Source organism: Strix uralensis, chromosome 5 (genome assembly GCF_047716275.1).
Source record: "Strix uralensis isolate ZFMK-TIS-50842 chromosome 5, bStrUra1, whole genome shotgun sequence".
NCBI classification, from domain to species: Eukaryota; Metazoa; Chordata; class Aves; order Strigiformes; family Strigidae; genus Strix; species Strix uralensis.
In genome coordinates this window covers 73,907,102-73,927,150 of record NC_133976.1, presented here as the reverse complement: position 1 = coordinate 73,927,150, position 20,049 = coordinate 73,907,102, and the positions used below count along the sequence as shown (strand labels likewise).

The following is a 20,049-nucleotide window of genomic DNA, read 5'->3' as shown; positions in this document are numbered from 1 at the left end:
TTCCAAGCTGGTGTAGCCAGATGGTGTGATGTAATACAGTTAATATTAATGGTTGCATGCTGCCTTCTCTTGACTAATCAAGAGTGCTGCTTCACACTGGTTTTGGGAAGAAGGCTGCAAAGCCAAGAAGATCTGTCATTCTAAGGAAACATGAAGCAGGAATTTCTCTTTGTTCAGACAGGCTTTGGTTTCTATACATAGTACCCAAAGTTTCAGGCAGACTTTTTTCTTCAAATTTTTATTTAAGAGAGCTGTCACAGTACTGGGAATATTTTCAAATATTGAACAAAGTGAAGCAAAACCCGTCTTCAAAATGCATTCAAATTTACATTTTTGATTTGGAGCTGTGGATCATTGCTCCGAGGACACTTCTCTTGCCCCCCAAGTGAGCTCTGAGATAGTATTTGAAAAGACAAAGCAGTAACTCACATCATTTATTTTACTCCTCATCACAATTTCACATTTTACAAAGAATGTGGAAGAGTTTCTTTTACTGAGCTGAAAAACACCACAACATGCTACATTCTTTGCCTGAGCCTTAAAAGAGAAACACACGATACTTTTTTACTCTTTCAATCCCATCAGTATATGATTTTTCAAATCTGGAAGTATTTCCAAATGACCCAAATTGGGATACACTTTTGATACTGGAGCACTAATGATTGCCACCACCTTAAATACAATTGGACCACATCCTGCCGTACTTGACATTCATTCAGGTAAAATGCTAATCTATCTAAATAGAGACTTCAAATCAATAATGACTTCAGGATTCCATGTGTTGTTGCTTTCAATTTTTAATAAGGATGGATTTTGAAAGTCCATGTAAGCTTTCCTCACAGGCAGTTAAGGAAACTTCTGATCCTAAATAGTTCAGATTTTAATTTTAATTTATTTCTAGAACACATTTTCATCTTAATTTATAGCACTTCCTTGGTGATAGGTGGGAATCCCATCTTCCCATAGAAAGCAAAAGTATTTTTCTAATATCACTTGCCTTTGTTTTAACTTGAAATATCTAATTTCTATGGTGTATGTTCTGATACATGGTAAATTCTCTTCTTTAATAAACAGTAATTCAACTATTTGTCTTTGTAATCTCTAACGATAAAAAATTCAGAATATTTTTTTTTTCTTTACAACATTTAGTAACACTCCAAAACCTAGACTGTAAGAAAATATTTTCAGTTAAATTATATTATCAAATTTCATGCAATTTCTATTAATAATATCAACTAAAATCCGGTTTTGTTTTTCATACTGAAGTGGTACATCTGATCTTCTCAGGCACAAATGCTATTTTTAAATAAAAAACTGCTTCTATAAATATTTCAGCCTTAAACACCCATAATTCAGTTTCTCTTTTTTTACATCTAGAAGTGCAGCAGGGCCTTGGAGAGGTTAAACAACTACAAAAAACCCCGAACATCCACATAATGACTGCTAGTAGCATTTCCCCATGTTCAAAGCAGACTGTCCATAATTCAGAGGACAAGACAAGGTCGCTAATAAACATCAGTGAACTGTGTCTGTTTTTGCAAGTTCCACATAAAAATAGTGCATCCCTAGGAACACAAAACAGACATAATAGATTGGTTCACATCAGAACACACATAAACACAAGAAACTAATCATCTTTTGATTGCAACAGGCTCTGACTCAATTATTTTGCAACACTAGCAGCCCTGTCTTTTGTATAGGGTTAGAAGAAAGGAAAAGAGTTGTTTTTTAACTTTAAACAATTAGAACTAATGCCAGAGCCAAATTCATAGACAAAAGACTGCATTTGGTCTGTTGTGGTCTGCACATCTGGCAGAACTGGACCTGAAAAACTACAAGGCACATCATGAATGCATCACCAATTGAATTATCATCTCCCACCCAAAAACACGCATGCAGCAGGGTAGGAACAAAAAGATGTTTTCTACCACCTTATTTCTTCTGAATGTAAGTAGTGATTCCAGGAGGGACTGAGAATTACCACTTACCTGCAGCTATCTGTGTCACAGAATATCTGACAAAGCAAAAAGCACTCTGCACTCCCCTCTCTAAGTAAACTATCTTCAGGAAAAAATCACCCACCAAGTGAGCTGAGCCATAGTTATAAGGCGGTGAGAAAACTACTGGGTAGTCATCAACTCACTGAGTAAAACGTCAGCCTATGAAGGGCCAACGCATGGAAGTTTCTAGAAGTGGTACATAAAGAAGGTGCTCCCAAATCATTTACTCTCACAATAACAAAACATTGAGGAAAAGAGTGTTGTCACCCTTAATATCCAAGTGACAATGACTGGTGAATAATCAGAGAAAGGTCAATGTTCTCTGAATTACTCAAGACCTTTGTTATTAGATACTTTCTCTTATTTAGTAGCTTGCTAATCACATGAAAACTGTTCAAATTCCAAAGGATAAGCCAGAATATACACTGTATTTGAATAAAAGAGATGTACCAGCTGTCCCTCCTTCCCCCCTCAAAAAAAAAAAAAAAAAGGGAAAACAGAACATGCAACACTTTTTGTTGTTGTTTCTTCAGTACTTGGCACTATTTAAGGTATCATAATGCATTGCATCTTCTTCATACTTTCTTCTTAGTTTTTCATTCTTATCCCTGCTTAGCTTTCTGGATTCAGATCACATTTGAAGTCCCATAAAGAGAGAAAGACAATTTATTCCTTAATATTAGTTTCAAGACATATCTTGACTTAGCCAAACTGTCATGTCCTCCACCCTTTACTTTCCAGCTACTACATCCAGTTAGTAAGGATGTTTGTACTGACATCTTCCTGTCTTTCCCCTCCATCTGTGAGGCACTGTGGAAGCTAGTGTGTTCCCAGCTGGGGGTGGGAGAAGTAGATTTGTAAGTGCTGGGTACTTTATTATTGAAACTTGCAGGAATGGAAAGAAACACTTGACATCGCCTTGCTAACTTCTAGTCATATCTCTGCCTAGGTATACCCCCAAGATTTTTAGCATCTTGTAACACTACAAATCAAATCAATCTTTCTCTCTCCTCTATGCTCTGTGTACCTCTCCCCAAAGATTTTGGTCTCCACATTTCACAGGTTGAGAGAGCACCAAGGAGACACAGTTACCTCATAAAACCTGATCATGGCATGCATGTGGCTTTCTATGACTAAGCCTAAGTTTTGCATGAGGACATGCAGTCTTCCTGCTAACCTCAGGTAGAAAAGATTTGGTTTGCAGTAAAAGTTTTGTGGATTTTTGGAAGTAATGAAAGATCTAGGAGAAAACAAGGCTGCAAACCTTTTAATCTTCAGGCAGATTTCCTCATGACAGGATGCAGTGTGCATTGTGATTTCTTTGTAATACTTTTCCTATCCACCATTCACTTCATCTCACTCTCTGAGATGAATTTTGACTTATCTCTTTCATATATTTTGCTAATATCACCCAGACATTTGGATAAACAGTGACAGGGGAAAGCTATATACAGGTATGCTTCCCTTTCTCAGATTAAAAAACTAATGATCAGAAAAGAGATTTTTCAGGAAAGTAACACACATCCTAAAAACTTCTGAAGAACCCTGAGGATGATTCGGGAAAAATAGTGTCCATGCAGATCCTAATAATTCACTGACATCTCAATGAGGGAAACTGCATCATTTACATGCAATACTGGTGATATTTCAGGTGGCAAACTTTCTGAATACTGGAAATAGTTTTTTTAAAAATACTCATTACGTTTTCAGCAGCAGAAAACTGTTCAGACAGATGAGGTATTAGGTACCTTCAGAGGTATTTCAGTAATATGGGCAAATCCTTGGTTGTAAGGAGGTTAATAACTTCACCAAGCTACATGAGATGAAGAACTACTGACTAGTGCATTAGAAATGAAAGGTGGAAGTGATTAAAGTGAAGAATGATGCTGATCATTGTAATAAGAATGAAAAACAAAAGATAAACAGTGTCAGCACTGACTTTTTAAAATTACTCTAAAAGATGAAGGCCTATGGCTAAAATACATTAAAAATTTTCCCCATACAAATTTTTGCTTGATAGTGTCCATTTAACTTATAGTCAATAGACTTTATTTAAAGACAGGGCACCAAGAGAGTCCTCTATTAGGAGCTATCCAGAATTATTTCCAAGTTAGTCTGTGTGTTGACAAGTGCTTTTCTAGACAACAAGATGTCACAGGTGTTCATGGTTTTGCACTAACCAGACCAAAATGATGGAAGTAAGTATTTAAAACACTTGTTGAGTCACTGACCAGGCACCTGGGCAGGACGTGAAGAGCATTACCTACAAAGGAACATGGTGGCTAAAAAAATATATAGATTCTTGTCACTAAGCAAGATTTTGTGACTGTGCAAGCAATAATAAGAGACCTAATTCAAAACTTACTGAAGTCAAAAAGTCACACTGACTTCAGTGAGTAATGTAGCCATCCTAAACAAAGATGGAACTAAGTTTTTCCTAAAGATCCTTTCAGAAGAAAGAACTGCAGTTTCAAAGTTTAACAAAAGGACTTGGTAAATTATTTCATTTCTAACCTCAAATGTATCTAGCCTCTTCACTCATACTGACCAATTGCAGCCTTTCCCCCCTCCCCTATTTTCACTTAAAAATAAGACAAATATAGTATTTCTGCATCTCACTGAAATAGTATTTGTGAAGCTATTTGAGATCTCGTAATGAAAGAACTGAAAATCCATATTAGTACACATGAACTATGGTGTTACAAAATGGCACCCTGTAACGTGATTTTCATTTTAAAATAACCATCTTTTACACAACATAAGTACAGGGCAACACTATTACAAGGCATTCTTTTCAGTTTTTGATAGCAAAGTTTTAACTGTTTAGATTTAAATTTCTCAGGTTGCAGGCTGAATTTATTCTGCAAGTTTCTGGAAAAAAACCCCAATCATTTCTAAGAGAAGGGTAAGAAGCACTTTTTCTTACAATATTTAAAAATTCATATACTAGAAATTCCCAATAAAAATGGGTAATAAATGTTTCAGAGCTAGGACTTGCAATCTGACAAGCAAAATTGCCCAGATTTCAAGGCTTTCTGTCATGTACATGACTTGAATCTTGTCAAATTAAAGTTCAATAAAAGAATTGTGGCTTTCATATGCTCAGTATGGAAAAAGAACAAGCTATAGGGCTAGGAACATCCTAGACCACAGGAGTCACTGACCACAGGAGTCACTGACCTCAGAAGTTAGATTAGAACTTCACACCTGGATCTCTAGTATTATTCTGCTCGGAGAGAGTAGCTTTCACATCTTCTGCCGGTGTCGTCTCTGTTTTCTCTCCAGGGCTGACATAACAGTATGATCACCTACACTTGTTATCAGTTACTCCTGGTCTTCAAAAGGCAAAACAAAGGCTATGAATAGAAATGTTTCAGCTGTTTTAATACACTGTGCAGTAATAACATTCTATATATTTGTATTTGGGCGTGGGTGAAAGTGTGTGTTTCAGGAGATGCATAACAAGAAAATTATATTCAAAAGACTATGTGAAAGAAACAAGAATTAAACCTGACTGAGTAACCTTGTAATTCTGTTTCCATGGAGTTGTGTCTTATAACATTTATGTTATGTTCAAGTACTACTTTCTGACAGAACCACTGGAATACCTTACTTCTGTGATATTGATTCATCTTTACCTTTGGACCCAAAGGACTGAGTAAAGAGGTCATATTTACAGTAAAATCTCTGCCCCTAGGAAAAAGGCACATCTCTACACTGCTGTAGCTCTAGGCAGGAGTCACAGTCTTTGCTGATGGACAACTGGGAGAGAGCAGTCTGAACACAGTTGTTTTTAAACTATGATGTCATGGCTATTTGGAGATAGCCACCTTATCATTTGATATTTCAAATCAAGATGTAATCCTTCTTCATAAACAAGAACTTGTTGATGGTCCAATGAAAGTGACTAGTGAAAATTAATTTTCCATCAGTTATAGTGGGACAAAGACTGTTCTTGCATTTACATTGCTAGTAGAATGCCTTGATGGCCAAATTCATTGAAAGTTGAAAAAAATGGGAATTTGGGGCCTGTGATGCAGAACTCAACTTTTACAATCATCCTGAAAATGTGATTTTTCAGCTGCAGACTACCAGCTGTTCTTCTGAGATACTAAATACCCCTATGAGCTTCGTCCTTCAATGACCTCATTATTCAGTCTTATTTTTCAGTAATCTGCTGGTTTCCTTGTCCTTTGGTAGGATAAGGAAACATCCTAGTTTTTGACAGTGTCCTCATGAATGTCCTATCCTCAAAAAGGGGGGGAGGGAAAAAACAACTATGTGGAATGTAGGAAATACTTCCAATCATGAATCTGTGCATATGATCTGTAAGAATGCAAATAATGCTGTTCCCATTTTATAACTTGTTGCACTTTCATGCTTGTAACATAACAATGAGTATATATGTTAATTATAATGTTGAATATCTTGAGATTTAATATTCAGTGCAAGCAATAGTGTTACAAGATTGATAGGGCTGTGTTAAGTGTCCTCTGTTTGCGAAATCAGCAAGTTTTGTTTCTGAAGTTTTGTATCATTTCAAACATGCAATAGCTTGCACTATATCATGTCCTAATTTCATCTCTAGGGAATATAAGGATATAACATATATATGTATAGCTGACTTGTTTTGCCACAGGACCACTTTCTGGTGTTCTGGACAGTCATAAACTTCATTTTTTAAACACTTCCCCCCCTCATTTGCTTTCCTTCACTTTGTTTAGAATGACTAGGTGTATCAAACTGGTCATTTCCATAATGCATTCCTTTTTCCTCATACAACACATTAAATAATATTTTAAAAATCAAATATTTGCATAAGAACTTGCACATGACCAGAAAACCCTTTTCTAACCTAGTTTGACAAAGGTTACTAGCTGCTCTGAACAGACATGTATAATAGGACATTCAAACACATGTACAAGTTTTCTTGGAATACTATGTGGAAAAAAAATTCTTGGTGTTTGGTTCCTTGGACCTCTCCCCTCTAACGTGCATATCCTAACAGCATGCTGGGCCTGCATTCCAAAAAGTCATCTTGATAGCTTCTTTTCGTCCACTTCCCTGGAATAACACCCTCTGATACATGGCTCAAAAGTATGCACTTGCCTCCCTGTACTGGGCAACTCAGTCGACAACGTACGGTAAAGTCAGTTCACTTCCACAGAACAAACAGTGACACCTGATCTTATTAGCCTTTTCGCTCTCCTGAGAATCTTTATGTAATGTTGCATTAGTAGCCTTTACTAAATTAGAAAACCAAAAGGGAAGATAAATCAATATGAATGTACGTTTGCTGATATTGATTTTTCCCCTCACAGTCAGCATGGGAATATTGTGGTTCCTATTAATATAAGGAGTGGGAGAGCTTTAAACGGTTCTGTCTGGATAATTACCCAGTAGTTTTGGAAACTTATTCAAACTTCTTTAGACTGTAATTTTGATCTAGACATTTCATGAAATCAAATCCTTCTCATGAACAATCATGTTAAGATGTTGACAATTTCTTGATGCAGATTATCAACGAGGTGACTAGGAGAGACATTCAACCTGTTACTCATGAAAAAGGATGAAGAGTTGGGCAATGTGAAGGTCAGTGGTAGCCTAGGCTGCAACAAACATAATATTCTGCAGTTCAACATCCTGAAAGAAGCAAGGGAAATATTGGAATCACAAATCTGGAATTCAGGATATATTTCAGCTTGTTTAGGAATGTGCTGTGTCGGATCCCTCAGAAGACAGCCCTGCAGGACAAAGTGGCCCAGGATATGTGGTTGTTCCTCACGGACCCCCTTCTCAGTGCACAAAAGCAGGCCATTCTGATAGACAAGAATAAAGCAAGCATGGCAGAAAGCTAGCAGGGATGAACAGGGAACTCCCATCTGAGCTCAAATGTGAAAAAGGAAGTATGGAGAGGGTAACAAGAGCAACCAGATACCCAGGAGGAATACACAGACATGGCCCAAGAACACGGGGATGGAGTCAGGAAAGCCAAAGCTCAGAGGGAGTTGGAAATAGTGGGAGATATGAAAGGCAAGAAGTGCTTCTGTAAGCACATTAGCAGTAAAAGGAAGGCTGAGAAGAATGTGGACTCACAGCTTCATCTTGCAGGGAATCTAGTGACAAAGAACATGGATAAGGCTCAGATACCCAATGCTTTTTTGTCTTACATTTTTGTTTGTGTTTTTTCCTTCCTAGGAAAGTTTGTCTTTAGGCCTCCTAGGTCTCTGAGCCCAGTGGCAGTCTGTGGGAGTGGAGCACTTAAGCCAGTTGGACATACAGAGATCCTTGGAATGACATGAGCTGTATATGAAGGTGTGGAGAGATGTGGCCAATGTCACTGTAAGGTCACTCTCTCATTTTTGAAAGGTCATGACTATCAGAGGAGGTTTCTGATGACTGGAAAGACAAACATCACATCCATTTCCAAGATGGAGGACTTAGGGAACTGTAGGGCAGTCAACCTAGCCAATTCCTGGGAAGATTATGGAGTAAGTCATCCCAGAAGCCATATTCAAGCACACAAAGGACAAAAAGGAACAGCCAGACTGGATTTACCAAAGGCAAACCATGCCAGACAAATCTGACTATCTTCTATGGTGAGAGGACTGGCTCTGTGGACAGGAGGAGAGTAATGGATGTCACTTACCTTGACGTGAGCAAGGCGTTTGACAGTCTCCCATAACATTTTGTAGCCAAATTGTATCCAAATGAGGACTGGATAAGAAGGTTGAAAATTTCCACAGACTGACATGTTCAAAGGGTTGTGATCAGCAGTGTAAAGTCCTACTGGTGGCCAACTGCTAGTGGCATATGTCCCTCAGGTATTGAAATTGGGGCCAATACTGTGCAACACCTTTATTAATGAGCATGATTATTGTAGGGAGTGCACTCTCAGCTAGCTTGTGGATGATACCAAATCGGGGGAGAAGTCAATATGCTGCAAGGCAGGGCTGCTCTCCAGAGAGACTTCAGCAGGCTGCAGAAATGAACTGACAGGAACCACATGAAGTTCAACAATGGCAAGTGCAAAATCCTGCACCTGGGATGGAATAATCCCATGCACCAGTAGAGGCTGGGAAACAGCTTTGCAGAAAAGGGCTGAGTGTCCTGGCAGACAACAAGCTGAACATGAGCAAGTAGCATCTCCTGACTGTGAAGGCCAGTCACACCCTGGACCTAATTAGCAAGAATGTTGCCAGCAGGTCACAGGGTCACATTCTGTGAGACCACAACTGGAGTACCCCATCTAGTTTTGAGCTACCCAGTACAAGACATTGAAATACTAGAGGAAGTCCGGAGCCTCTTAAGAAAATTAGGGGGCTGAAGCACATGACATATGAGGACAGGCTGAGAGAACTGGGCTTGTTAAATCTGGAAGAGATGACTAAGGTAGAACTTATCTTCAGGTATTCAAGGGGAGGGTATAGAGAAGTTGGTGCCAGCCTCTTGTACCTCAGAGGTACATAGTGAAAGGATGAGAGGCAGCAGACAAGTCACAAAGAAGGAAATTCTAATTAGACATAAAGAAAATAAATTTCATTATGAGGGTGGTAAAAGACCAGAACAGGTTGCCCAGAAAGACTGTGGAATCTCCATTCCTGTTGCTGCTACTTTAGCTTTAAATCAAAGATCTGTTCAGATCTTGTCCCTTTAATGGAAAAGGAAAATTTGGGATCATTTTTTTCTGTTACTGTAGCAGCTTAAGTACAGTATTCTCATTCACAGAACAAAGATCATATTCCTCAGTACCATAGGACACCTGAGAATCAATGCAACTACAAACAACGTATAATAATAACAACATAAAATAATTCTCTCCTAGCATAGCAAGATGAATTTGCCATCTTAAAGGAAAAACCCATAAGCCAAGCCATTTTATTCACTTGCACTGAATGAAAATGGAGTCATCGTTGATGGAGTTAATGCAGATAACCGAATGCTAGAGGAAATCAAACTTCAGAAAAGCTTTACATCATTTCATTGCTTCATTTTCAAGTAAAATGAGCCTCTCTCCCCTTTTAGGCCTTTTTTTTGTATACAAACACACATACATATACTACCTAAAGCTCAGACAAAACAGCTTGGTTTATATAATTTTGCAAATAGCAACATCCAAGATAGAATGTTAAAAATAGTACCCTACGCCTTTTCCTCCCTCTATATCCTAAACCACATTTCAAACAAGCAGTCTCTATTGACATACAGTTACTTTTAGGATATAACATAACTGCTATTTATCAGTTGGAATTAATGATACTAAGACATTTGAAAATGTTAGACTGTAGCATCTCTCTGGGAACTGTACAGGGGGCTTTTACATCTTGTGGCAACTGTTGCCAAGTAGTAGGGAAAACAGATATGCTTTCTAGCAGGCTTTATCCTTTCATAAATGCTTCCTCAATCATTACATTTCTCTTGATGGTCAACCAACTTCTCCTACCACTCCTAAGTCTATGTCCCTTTCTTCCTCAAGCAGGCAGAGAAAGTGCATGTTGTTCCATATCCCTCAGAAACTTCTCAGAGACAAAAAGACAGAAAATGTATGTGATGCTGTATCTGCTTCCTAATTGCTCAGTGCTGCATGAGGAGAGACTCTTCATACGTTCTGTTCCGTAACAGCAATCACTTCCAACTAGGTCATGTCACAAGCAGTGATTAAAGTGACCTAAAAAATGGTCGTGGCAGAAGGGCAGTTTTCAGTAATGATGGTACACTGTTTACCCATCCTTGTGCTCAGCATTTCATTCCATCAAACCTCAAAACAGTCCTCTTACTCTACTTTCAGTTATAAAATCTACTTGAATTTTTCTGGCCCAAGGTATACACAACTCTGTCCTTTCAATTTCATTTTATTCCTAGCAGGTGTCTTATTCTGGCTGCAAGCCTTCAGTTTTGCCCTCATGCTAACCCTGCCTTCCACTCCATCATGGCAAGCCTTGTTCCACCTCAGCTCTGTCTCTTGTACTCTATCCCATTCTTCCTGGTTCTTCTGTCCCCTCATCTCATCAGCTGCGACTCCACATGCATCCTGCTTCCCCAGTCTGTATGTTCATGTATTATATCAACAACACAATACTATCACCAGTTCTCTTTCAATCCTTATCTCTCCTTTATAATCCAATCTACAAGTTGTGTCATGCATTTTCTCCCCCCCCCCCCCCCCCCCGCCTTTTCTTTTTGATTCAGAGATAAAACCAAACATGCTGGCTCTTGCATCAGAAAGAGAAAGGAAAATAATATTAATTAGAATAATGACTAAAGGAGTTGTTTAAGATGTTAAACTCCTGTTTAACAGAGTGCATCCTCAGCAAATTTGCAAATGACGCAAACTAGGAGATGTGGCTGATACACCAGTCATGCCACCTTCCAGAGCAACCTCAACAGGCTGGAGAAATGGGCCAACAGGAACATCAAGAAGTTCAACAATGGAAGTGCAAAGTCCTGCACCTGGGAAAGAACAACCCCGTTCGCCACCCAGCTGGAAAGCAGCTTGGCAGAAAAGGATCTGGTGGTGGACAACAAGTTAAACAAGAGCCAGCAATGTGCTCTTGCTGCAAAGAAGGTGAATGGTATCCTGGGCTGCATTAGGCAAAGTATGGCCAGCAGGTCAAAGCAGGTGATGCTTCCCCTCTGCTCAGCCCTGGTGAGATCACACCTGGAGTACTGGGTCCAGTTCTGGACTCTTCAGTACAAGAGAGCCATGGACATACTGGAGAGAGTCCAGTGAAGGACCACAAAGATGATTAAGGGTCTGAAGCATCTCTCTCATGAGGAAAGGCTGAGAGAGCTGGGACTGTTCATCCTGGAGAAGAGAAGGCTCACAAGGATCTTATCAATATATATAAATATGTAAAAGGAGGGTGCAAAGAAGGCAAAGCCAGGCTCTTCTCAGTGGTGTCCAGTGACAGGATAAGAGGCAACAGGCACAAACTGAAACAGAGGAGGTTCCTACTGAACATCAGGAAATTAAATTTAAAAAAAAACAAAAACAAAAAACACACCAAAAACCAAACCAAAACCAAAAAAAAACCAACTGTGGGGGTGACCAAGCACAGACACAGGCTGCCCAAGGAGGTTGCAGTATCTCCCTCCTTGGAGTATTGGAGTCCTGGGCAACCTGCTCTAGATGGCCCTGCTTGAGGGGATTGGACAACATGACCTTCAGATGTCCCTTCCAACCTCAACCATTCCATGACTCTGACAGCACCATGAAATACATTGTATTATCTGATCTGTTAATAACTGAACTCACTCAGAAGCCATGTAATACTGTTTCAGAAAGATCTTTCCTTAAAAGTTGAGTAGTAAGTCAAGAGTAAATAACAGAAGCACCTAAGAAAAATGTCCTGAACTTGTCTTAGTTTTACATGGTCCTGTCAGGTTTACTAGTGCTTAAATAACATGGTAATTTCACTGCAGATCACAAAGCAAGTTCATCTGAAGATTATAAAATTAAATTAGGATGATAATAAAATTAACAGATTTGGACAAACCAGCAGGAAAAATAAGAGGAAGAAAGAAACCTCAGCCTGTTACTGCTTATGGAAGTTTTTCTTTGAAAAATCCATGTAGTTCATGTTTCTGTCAAGCAAGGTAATGTGCCTGTAAATTTAATCTGACAGAAGACATAGCACAGCATCACCAGAAAATGACAAAATCAGATTGTAGGAGAGGGACTGCCAAACACCTTCATAGCTCTCAGAATTCACTGGGGGAAACAAATTCACACAAGTGTAATAAACCCAGACTCAGATACCCACTGGAGGTTTGTGCTGCTAATACCTTTAGTTTCCACTTCAAAAATCTCATTCAAAGTGCTTAAATCTTCTACTGGTTTCCTGCTGGAGGGTGCCTTTGCCCAAATCCATCCCTCCTAAAAAACAGGGATGGACTGCATTCATTGTTTCCAAGGGCAACACTTCAAGTGTTATCAAGTTTTATCTTCTGGTACAGTTACACAAATCTCATCTCCTTTTTCTACCCAGGCCTTTCTTCCCATATCCACAAACCCTAGAGCAACACAAATAATAATCAAAATGAAGAAATAAAATCAAAAAGCTTTCTTAAGTTTTGGGAAGAAGCAAGTAATTGCATTTAAAGCATAGAGGTAATTGTGGATCCTTACTGCAACATGCTGTGTAATGAAAGAAAAAAGTCAATTTTCAGTTTGAAAGGAAGTTTACTTAAAATAATTGTGTCATTGATATTTCCTAGCCAAATAAAGCCAGTAACAAATAAAAATGATCACCCAAAGCGTTATACCAAAATATAAAGATCATGCTATTTTAAGTTAGGTGATCTCACATTAAAAGACACATACAATAGCTTTTAAGCCTAACTTTAACTGCAGAAGATACATTTGTGAGAACCTTCACAAGCTCCTACCACCTGTGGGAGCAGATATGAAATAGCCACTTGCATCAAAAGAATTTCCCCATGGCAATTTTCATGAGAAGCTATCAAAAATGCAAAAAGATTGGGGGAATATTTGAGGCAGAAACCCCATTTTACTTCCTTGGTTATTTTAACTTTAAGGATCCTTCCATATATCATAATTTATCAGTTGTAGCTCTTTAGAATTCAGTATTGTTACAAACCTCTAACTTCACTCACTTATGTTGTGTCTAAAGCTATGAAATCCTTTATCAGTTTTTAATGAACATCAACATTCTTCATTAAAACAAAAAACAAGCAAAACAAAAAAAATCCAACAAAAACCAAGAAGATACTTCTGTCAGTTGAGAAGGCAGTAATACACATTCTCTTCATAAAGTAAAACTGTAACAGCTACAGGTATAACAGTTATTCAGACCTTCTCCTTACTTCATCAATTAACTCAAAAAAAAAAAAAAAAAAGCTGATTTGAATGTAAAGACTCATTTTCATAAAAAGATACTTTAGTACCACAGGCACAACTCCCTGTGCACCCCATCCCAGCCCCCTGACCAGACTCAGCCCAAGTACTCCTCCAGCCTTGCTACCAGCTTCTTCACAGCAACAACAGTAGCACATCTTTGTGATTTCCTTAATATGGCAAGAGCTTCTATGCCAGGTGAGGTGTAAAAATGAGTTTGTGTCTTAATGTAATTATCTAATGGAACTTTTCATATTAGGAATTAATTAAATGAGGCCATCTTCTCTGTAACTTGTTGGAAAACAGCTCATTTAGAGCTACAGGTGTTTGATTCTGCCAAATTAAATGGTGATTATGAGAAAGATGTGGTTGGAAAGGCATTATCTTAGGTAAGCTATAATTACTATTACATCTTATTAACCTATGGGAAATAGTAGGAATGACCTATCCTCATCAGTATTTTGGTGGTTTGTCTAGCCAATCAACTGTGTAAAGAATGAAGCTGATGGATCAAAACAGTTTATGGCAGTTTATCAAGATAGCAATAAGGTAATGGCTATCAACAATATTTAATGCTGATAAGCACATACAGTACTGGTAACAAAATAACCGCAGAACTCAAATACTGGCCCAAAATGGTTGCCTCCTCATAATAAAACCCAGTGTCATTTTTTTTAACTGTAATTATAGTGAAAGTAAAGGAACTCATAAAGTTAAACCTTATGAGAAATATTACTGAAGGAAGACAGTGATTTCTCCTACATTAAATAAACAAAGGTAAAAAAAAGCCAACAAGTTTTGAAAGTATTTTTTCTTTGTTATAGCAGGAAAATCATGTTTAGAACATTATCAGCATTAGGGAAGACTGGAGGATGTAATCTAGAATTTTATTAAGAGATCTGACAGAATCATACGTACAGTTGTATAGTTATAGAAGTCAGGCAAAGTTTATGGATAAAGGTAACACCTTTTATTGTATCAACTAGTATAACGGGAAAAAATATTACACGCACGAAAACCTTTACTTTTATCATTTTCTCATTTCTGCTCTACTGAAAGATAAGACGCTGAAATCATGTAGTCACTTGAAACATTGACAATCTAACACTGATAAAAATCAGAATTTTTACTGATTAAATGTACACAAGAAAGATTTTTTTTCTGTATAACACTACAATTCAGTGCAATTGTATCCTCTCCCTTCCTCCTCCTGAAATAGTCTTTTCCTGGTATTAGTGGTTTTTTTCACCTCAGATTATGCCCTCTGAAAAGTGATTAAAGCTAAATCAAAAAGAATTTTTCACTCCAGACAAAGAATATCTACATAGGAAATTAGAAAGAAAAAAAAATGTAGTTCAATTAACGATAGCATGGAACTTTCCTTTAGTTCTCCTGCAGATAGGCCACTGGCAGAAGCTGGGCCTATAAAAAAGGTAAAGCTCAGTAACTTGCAACTAAACATACGTCAAAAGAAAAAAGTGTAGAGTTACTTACTATCAGAATCACTTAGCAACATGTAAGTCAAAGAAAGAAACATTCTTTTGGTAAAAACCCAGGCTCTTACACGCAGAAAAAAAAACAACCTTCAACTGAAAAATCGTAGTACATTATAGTTAATTATTTCACACACAGTATGTATAGTACCAGAATTTAAAAACCAACAATGCCAAAGAATACTATCCCATTAGTGCTCAGGGATATGGTGTAGTTGGGAACTGTCAGTGTTAGGTCAATGGTTGGACTGGATGATCTTCAAGGTCTTTTCCAACCTAGATGATTCTGTGATTCTTGTGTGGACTAGCAATTGCAGAAAATCTCAAAACGGTCTCATAAACTTCACCAGGGAGCAACGTTACAGACACATATGTGCATGCTAATAACTTGATGTGCTGGGGTTTATTTGGGGCAGGGGGAGAGTTGTTTTGAATTGGAAAGAAAGTAACAAGATTTAGTTTTAGTGCAGAGATATATTTTTTTAATAACTACACCAGATGAAACTATATAGTCTGACCCTATACTCATTAAGGAACCTTTAGCAAGTAATAAATTACTAACAAACAAGACTGGAGTTAAGAATTGGTCCAACAGTACAGCCAACAATTTCAACTTTTGAGCATGAGGAAAGCACTCTAACGCTAGCTACTGAGAGCCTGTAATAAATGTGGGCTGAAAAGACTGTACATTTCAACAGTGTCTGGGAAGGGATGCAGCTAGCCTCCAGCACAAACCACAGAGGCACTCGTTCCCAAGTGGTGAGAGCTACCATGCTGCAGAGTTGCGAGCACATCCCCAGAAATATGTGGAGCATGGGTAACCAAGCCTTGTGGGATCATCCTGGCTCCACAAGAACAACTCACTGTTCCCCAGGAAGCCGGCATGCTGGAAAGCACCACACAAAGATATTCAAGTGGCCCTGAATGGAGTAAGAGGAGCTTATTAATGCTGCCTCAGCACCCTTTCCACTAGCAGGGGCAGCAGTGGGGCTACCAGTCAGAGTGAGAAGCAAATTATGGCAGCCTTGGGAAGGAATAAAAAGGAAAAGGCAACTACTGTGCAATAACAACTTCAAAGGGACTGGAGATGAGGAAGTGAAGCAAATGAGGTGCTCAACACTACATTTTCTCAAGTGATTCCTGCTGTTTATTAAAAAAAATTGCAGCTCAGAGAAAGGACTGAATGTGAACAAGCAGGAAAACAGTCAGTCGAAGCTGTGATCTCAGCGACAGTATGAACACTTGTTTTTTAATCAGTTCTTTTCCGCAGTCAGACTGGTTCACACTGTGGCCACATATGCACTTGTGCCAGTACAGTACCAAGGTGCCAGAATGGCAGGACTGAATGGCATGGAACTTGGGACAGGGAGTGTGTACGCCCAGCAGTGCCACCAAATGTCTTCACACCAAATCATATCCTCAGTGCCGATAATTTGCTGTAGGAGGCACAGCTTAGTCTTTACAAGTGCCATTGATTCTTGAATGCAAAGGCTTAACATCTGTTTGAACAATCCTTGTGAAAAGGTTTGGCCTAACCATCTTAAAGTTTATTATTAATGGAGACCTTAAGAACATCATGCTGTGTGGATTTTGCCTTAAATCTGTCTGGATATTACTTACACAAAATGCCTTTCATACCATGTCAAAAGCATAGGTGTGGTTTTTTTTAACAGAATAATATCCAGGTGGGTGGAAGAAAAAAATGTGACATTCTAATTATATATTTCATGAAATTATGACATTTTGAAAGCTAGAAAATTACTTTGTTTCATAAACAAATTACAATAAAATCATTCTCACTCGATTTGATAGTTATTATCAACTACTGGATTACTGACTGTAAGCAAATAACTGCAGTTTAAAGAATCAACCTTTTTAGGCTGTGACATTTTTGCTAAAATATCCTTAACTTTTTAGATGCAGTGACAATTCACAGTGTTTCTCTTCTTAACAAGATTTTGTTTCATTGGAAAATTTTTAGTCTACTATCAAGTGATCCCATAAAGCAGGGCAGAACTAATGGCTTTATTAAGTACCTTTACTTCAGGCTAAATGGAAGGAGCAATTACATCCCACTTATATAGCAGAACAGCTGGAACCAGCAGAAGCTACCTCACAGTGCAACAGAAAATACTAAAAAGGCCTCATCAGAAGCTTGACAGGTTCACTGAATCAAAACACAGAGCTAGGGAACTGTCTGTCCAGCTATGTTAGAAAGGGATGTAGTTCTAAAGAAGCATCCACAAACAGGGCACCGTAAACAGACAGACGAAATTTTTGACAGGCCTACTTCAAGATATTTAACCTCACAGCTGGGTTTTCTTCCATGGAGCTCAAGGAAACTGGACACTCTACAATCTTCCTATGTCAAGAGAAGGGCACAGGAGACACACCTGAGATGGTCAGTCTGTCTCTCTTGCATAACAAACATGCAAGGCTTCAAGTACTGGTTACTACTTGGCCTGACAAAAGGGGCAACAACAGAAACAAGGTAAGTTGTATAAGTTGAAAGACACCTTATTTCTGTTTTAAACATTTTTTTCAGTTGGAACAGGGCTGCAGTCCATCTTCTAAATTTTATATACTGCTTTCTCCTACCTGACAACAGTTACGAGTAACTCTTTTCAGTTCAAATTAATAGCCTTTGAAATACAGTTTCTATAACACATTCTTCCTTATGGGACTTTGCAATACACCCTCCCCACCACTACAAAAACAAAACAACAACAACAACAAAAAAAAAGCAGTGCACTTTTTTTGTAAGTACTATTGTTGGAGGGAGCAAAGGCATCTGGAAAGGGAGTAGGGCTCCAAGAGTTTGACACTTCTATGCCTTGGTGGCAAGTTGGGACTTCTTGTAAGCAGGAGAATTGCCAAAGAATTGGAGATGAAATGGTAATAGGAAACTCTAGCACATGAGAAAGAGTGTGGTTAGGTCTGCCTGGAAATTGGGAATTGAGGACTATCTAATCAACAAAAAGAAATGATTGTGCATCTGTTCACTATTTGAGCAACATGAGTTATCTTTCCTACTTACTACTTTTTCTTTTTTGGCATTCTATTCTGATAATTTCCAGACCAAGAACAGCAGTTTTCCTTGTCCACCATGAGCCTATATATCTTCCTTGCTGTTACAGGATCTGTAAGTCATTCAGAGCTTTGCAATGAAACTGCTTAGAGCCATTTTCCTACCATGAGTATATCAAAAACACTTAAAAGCTTCTAAACTCAAAAGCTGTGTTTCATTACAGTCCCAACTGAAACAAGGGAGCTTTAGAAAAAGAGGAACTAAGAGTGAGACGGTTTATAATAAAAGGGTATGTACAAAGGTTTCCTCTCCCACTATATGCTTGCAGAGCAAGCTGTAGGTCCTTATTCTTAGTAATGCAATTTTTAGTGGCCTTCTGGGCAACAACAAAACCTACATGTTCTCTCCCAAATCCCAAAGAACAGCCCCTCTTTCTGTCCTTTCTGAGAGCATGCCCATTCCTCAGTCCACTTAAGAGACTCACTGTCCCTGCATTTAATACTATGAATTCCCAGCTTGCTGTCTCTCAGTTCTCTCCTATCCCCACTTCACATTATGGAAGCTTTTCCACCTGGGCTTGCCCATTTGCTCTTGGAGCAGATGCTAACGTTCAATGTCAGTCTTCACCCCCTATGTCCAGCTACTGCCCTTTTAAAAATGTTGTGTCAGGGATATTGCAAACAAACAAGATAGCATCCATTACCTTTGCCTTTAGTTCTTCTAGGATATCCCATTTTCTGGAAGAAAATATATTGCCCTACTGCTTCTGTATACAGATGGTGGTAACTCCTTTCAAAATTGCTACGTCAGTCTGAGGTGATGAAGTAAAAAAAATTTGCTCTCACAGGGGACAAGTTAAGCAGATCTTTTAAATGTAAGTACGTATTGAGTTTATCTTCCTGCCACATAAAGCTCATGTATTTGCTGTAAACTGTTGGTATCAATAGATTAATAATAAATATGTGTGTCTGACAAGAAAATATGGTAACTAAATTCATGGTCTTGTCCATCTGTTCCTCTGCTGTTTGTATATTTCCATATCATAGTATGCTTGTTTATGTTTCAGCTGCTTGTCACATGTCTGTATATATATACACACCGGGGCTGTATGATGGCTTAGTTTGCACTCGTGTTCTTTTTGCCTTAAGTTCTATCCAGAAGTCTGTGAGTATATGCTAGCAAATACAGACTGTGTACATTCATCAATCTGAACCAACTTCTCTTCCTGTTTGAGTGCTGTGAGTGCATTGCTTTGGTGTAGTTTGAGCAGACAGGAAGCACTCACATCCTTACAGACACATGTGCTTACAGGGACATGTGCTAACTTTGCAATATCTCACATGTACACTCCCTCCACAGGCACACCAGTGCACACCAATGTTCCTGTACATATGTAAAGCCGAGTCTCCGTGGCTCCCTGCTCTCCTGAGGCTGTCTTGCGGTGCGCACCACAGCTTCTTCCGCTTAGGCTAATGGCTATTTGGTGAGGGCGAACGACTCCCTGCTGGGCACAGCGAGCGCCCGCGCTCTGGCGGCACTTCCCGCCGAGCCTGGCCAGTTCTTTCAGGCCTGCAGCCGCGGGAACCATGTTGTTCCTCGGGCGTGCAGCTGCCCCTCTGGAAAGGAAGGCAGACAGTGGCCTCCCCAGTGGTAGCGAGAAGCCCGAAAATA

The 20,049-nt window shown here is 38.8% G+C and overlaps 1 protein-coding gene across 13 annotated transcripts in view; it reads right to left on the bottom strand.

Moving 5' to 3' along the window:
• The window catches only part of CACNA1C (calcium voltage-gated channel subunit alpha1 C), a 498,932-nt gene that overhangs the window by 464,674 nt on the left and 14,209 nt on the right, over positions 1–20,049 (bottom strand). Inside the window, exon 1 of one of the 13 annotated variants that reach the window (XM_074871700.1) lies at positions 19,082–19,170. The exons of the other annotated variants lie outside the window; for them this stretch is intronic. Within the exon in view, the coding sequence (XP_074727801.1) occupies positions 19,082–19,112 (31 nt within the window). The 5' untranslated portion in view covers positions 19,113–19,170. Of the gene's footprint in view, positions 1–19,081; positions 19,171–20,049 lie in introns of those variants that run through there. 13 annotated transcript variants of the gene reach the window in all.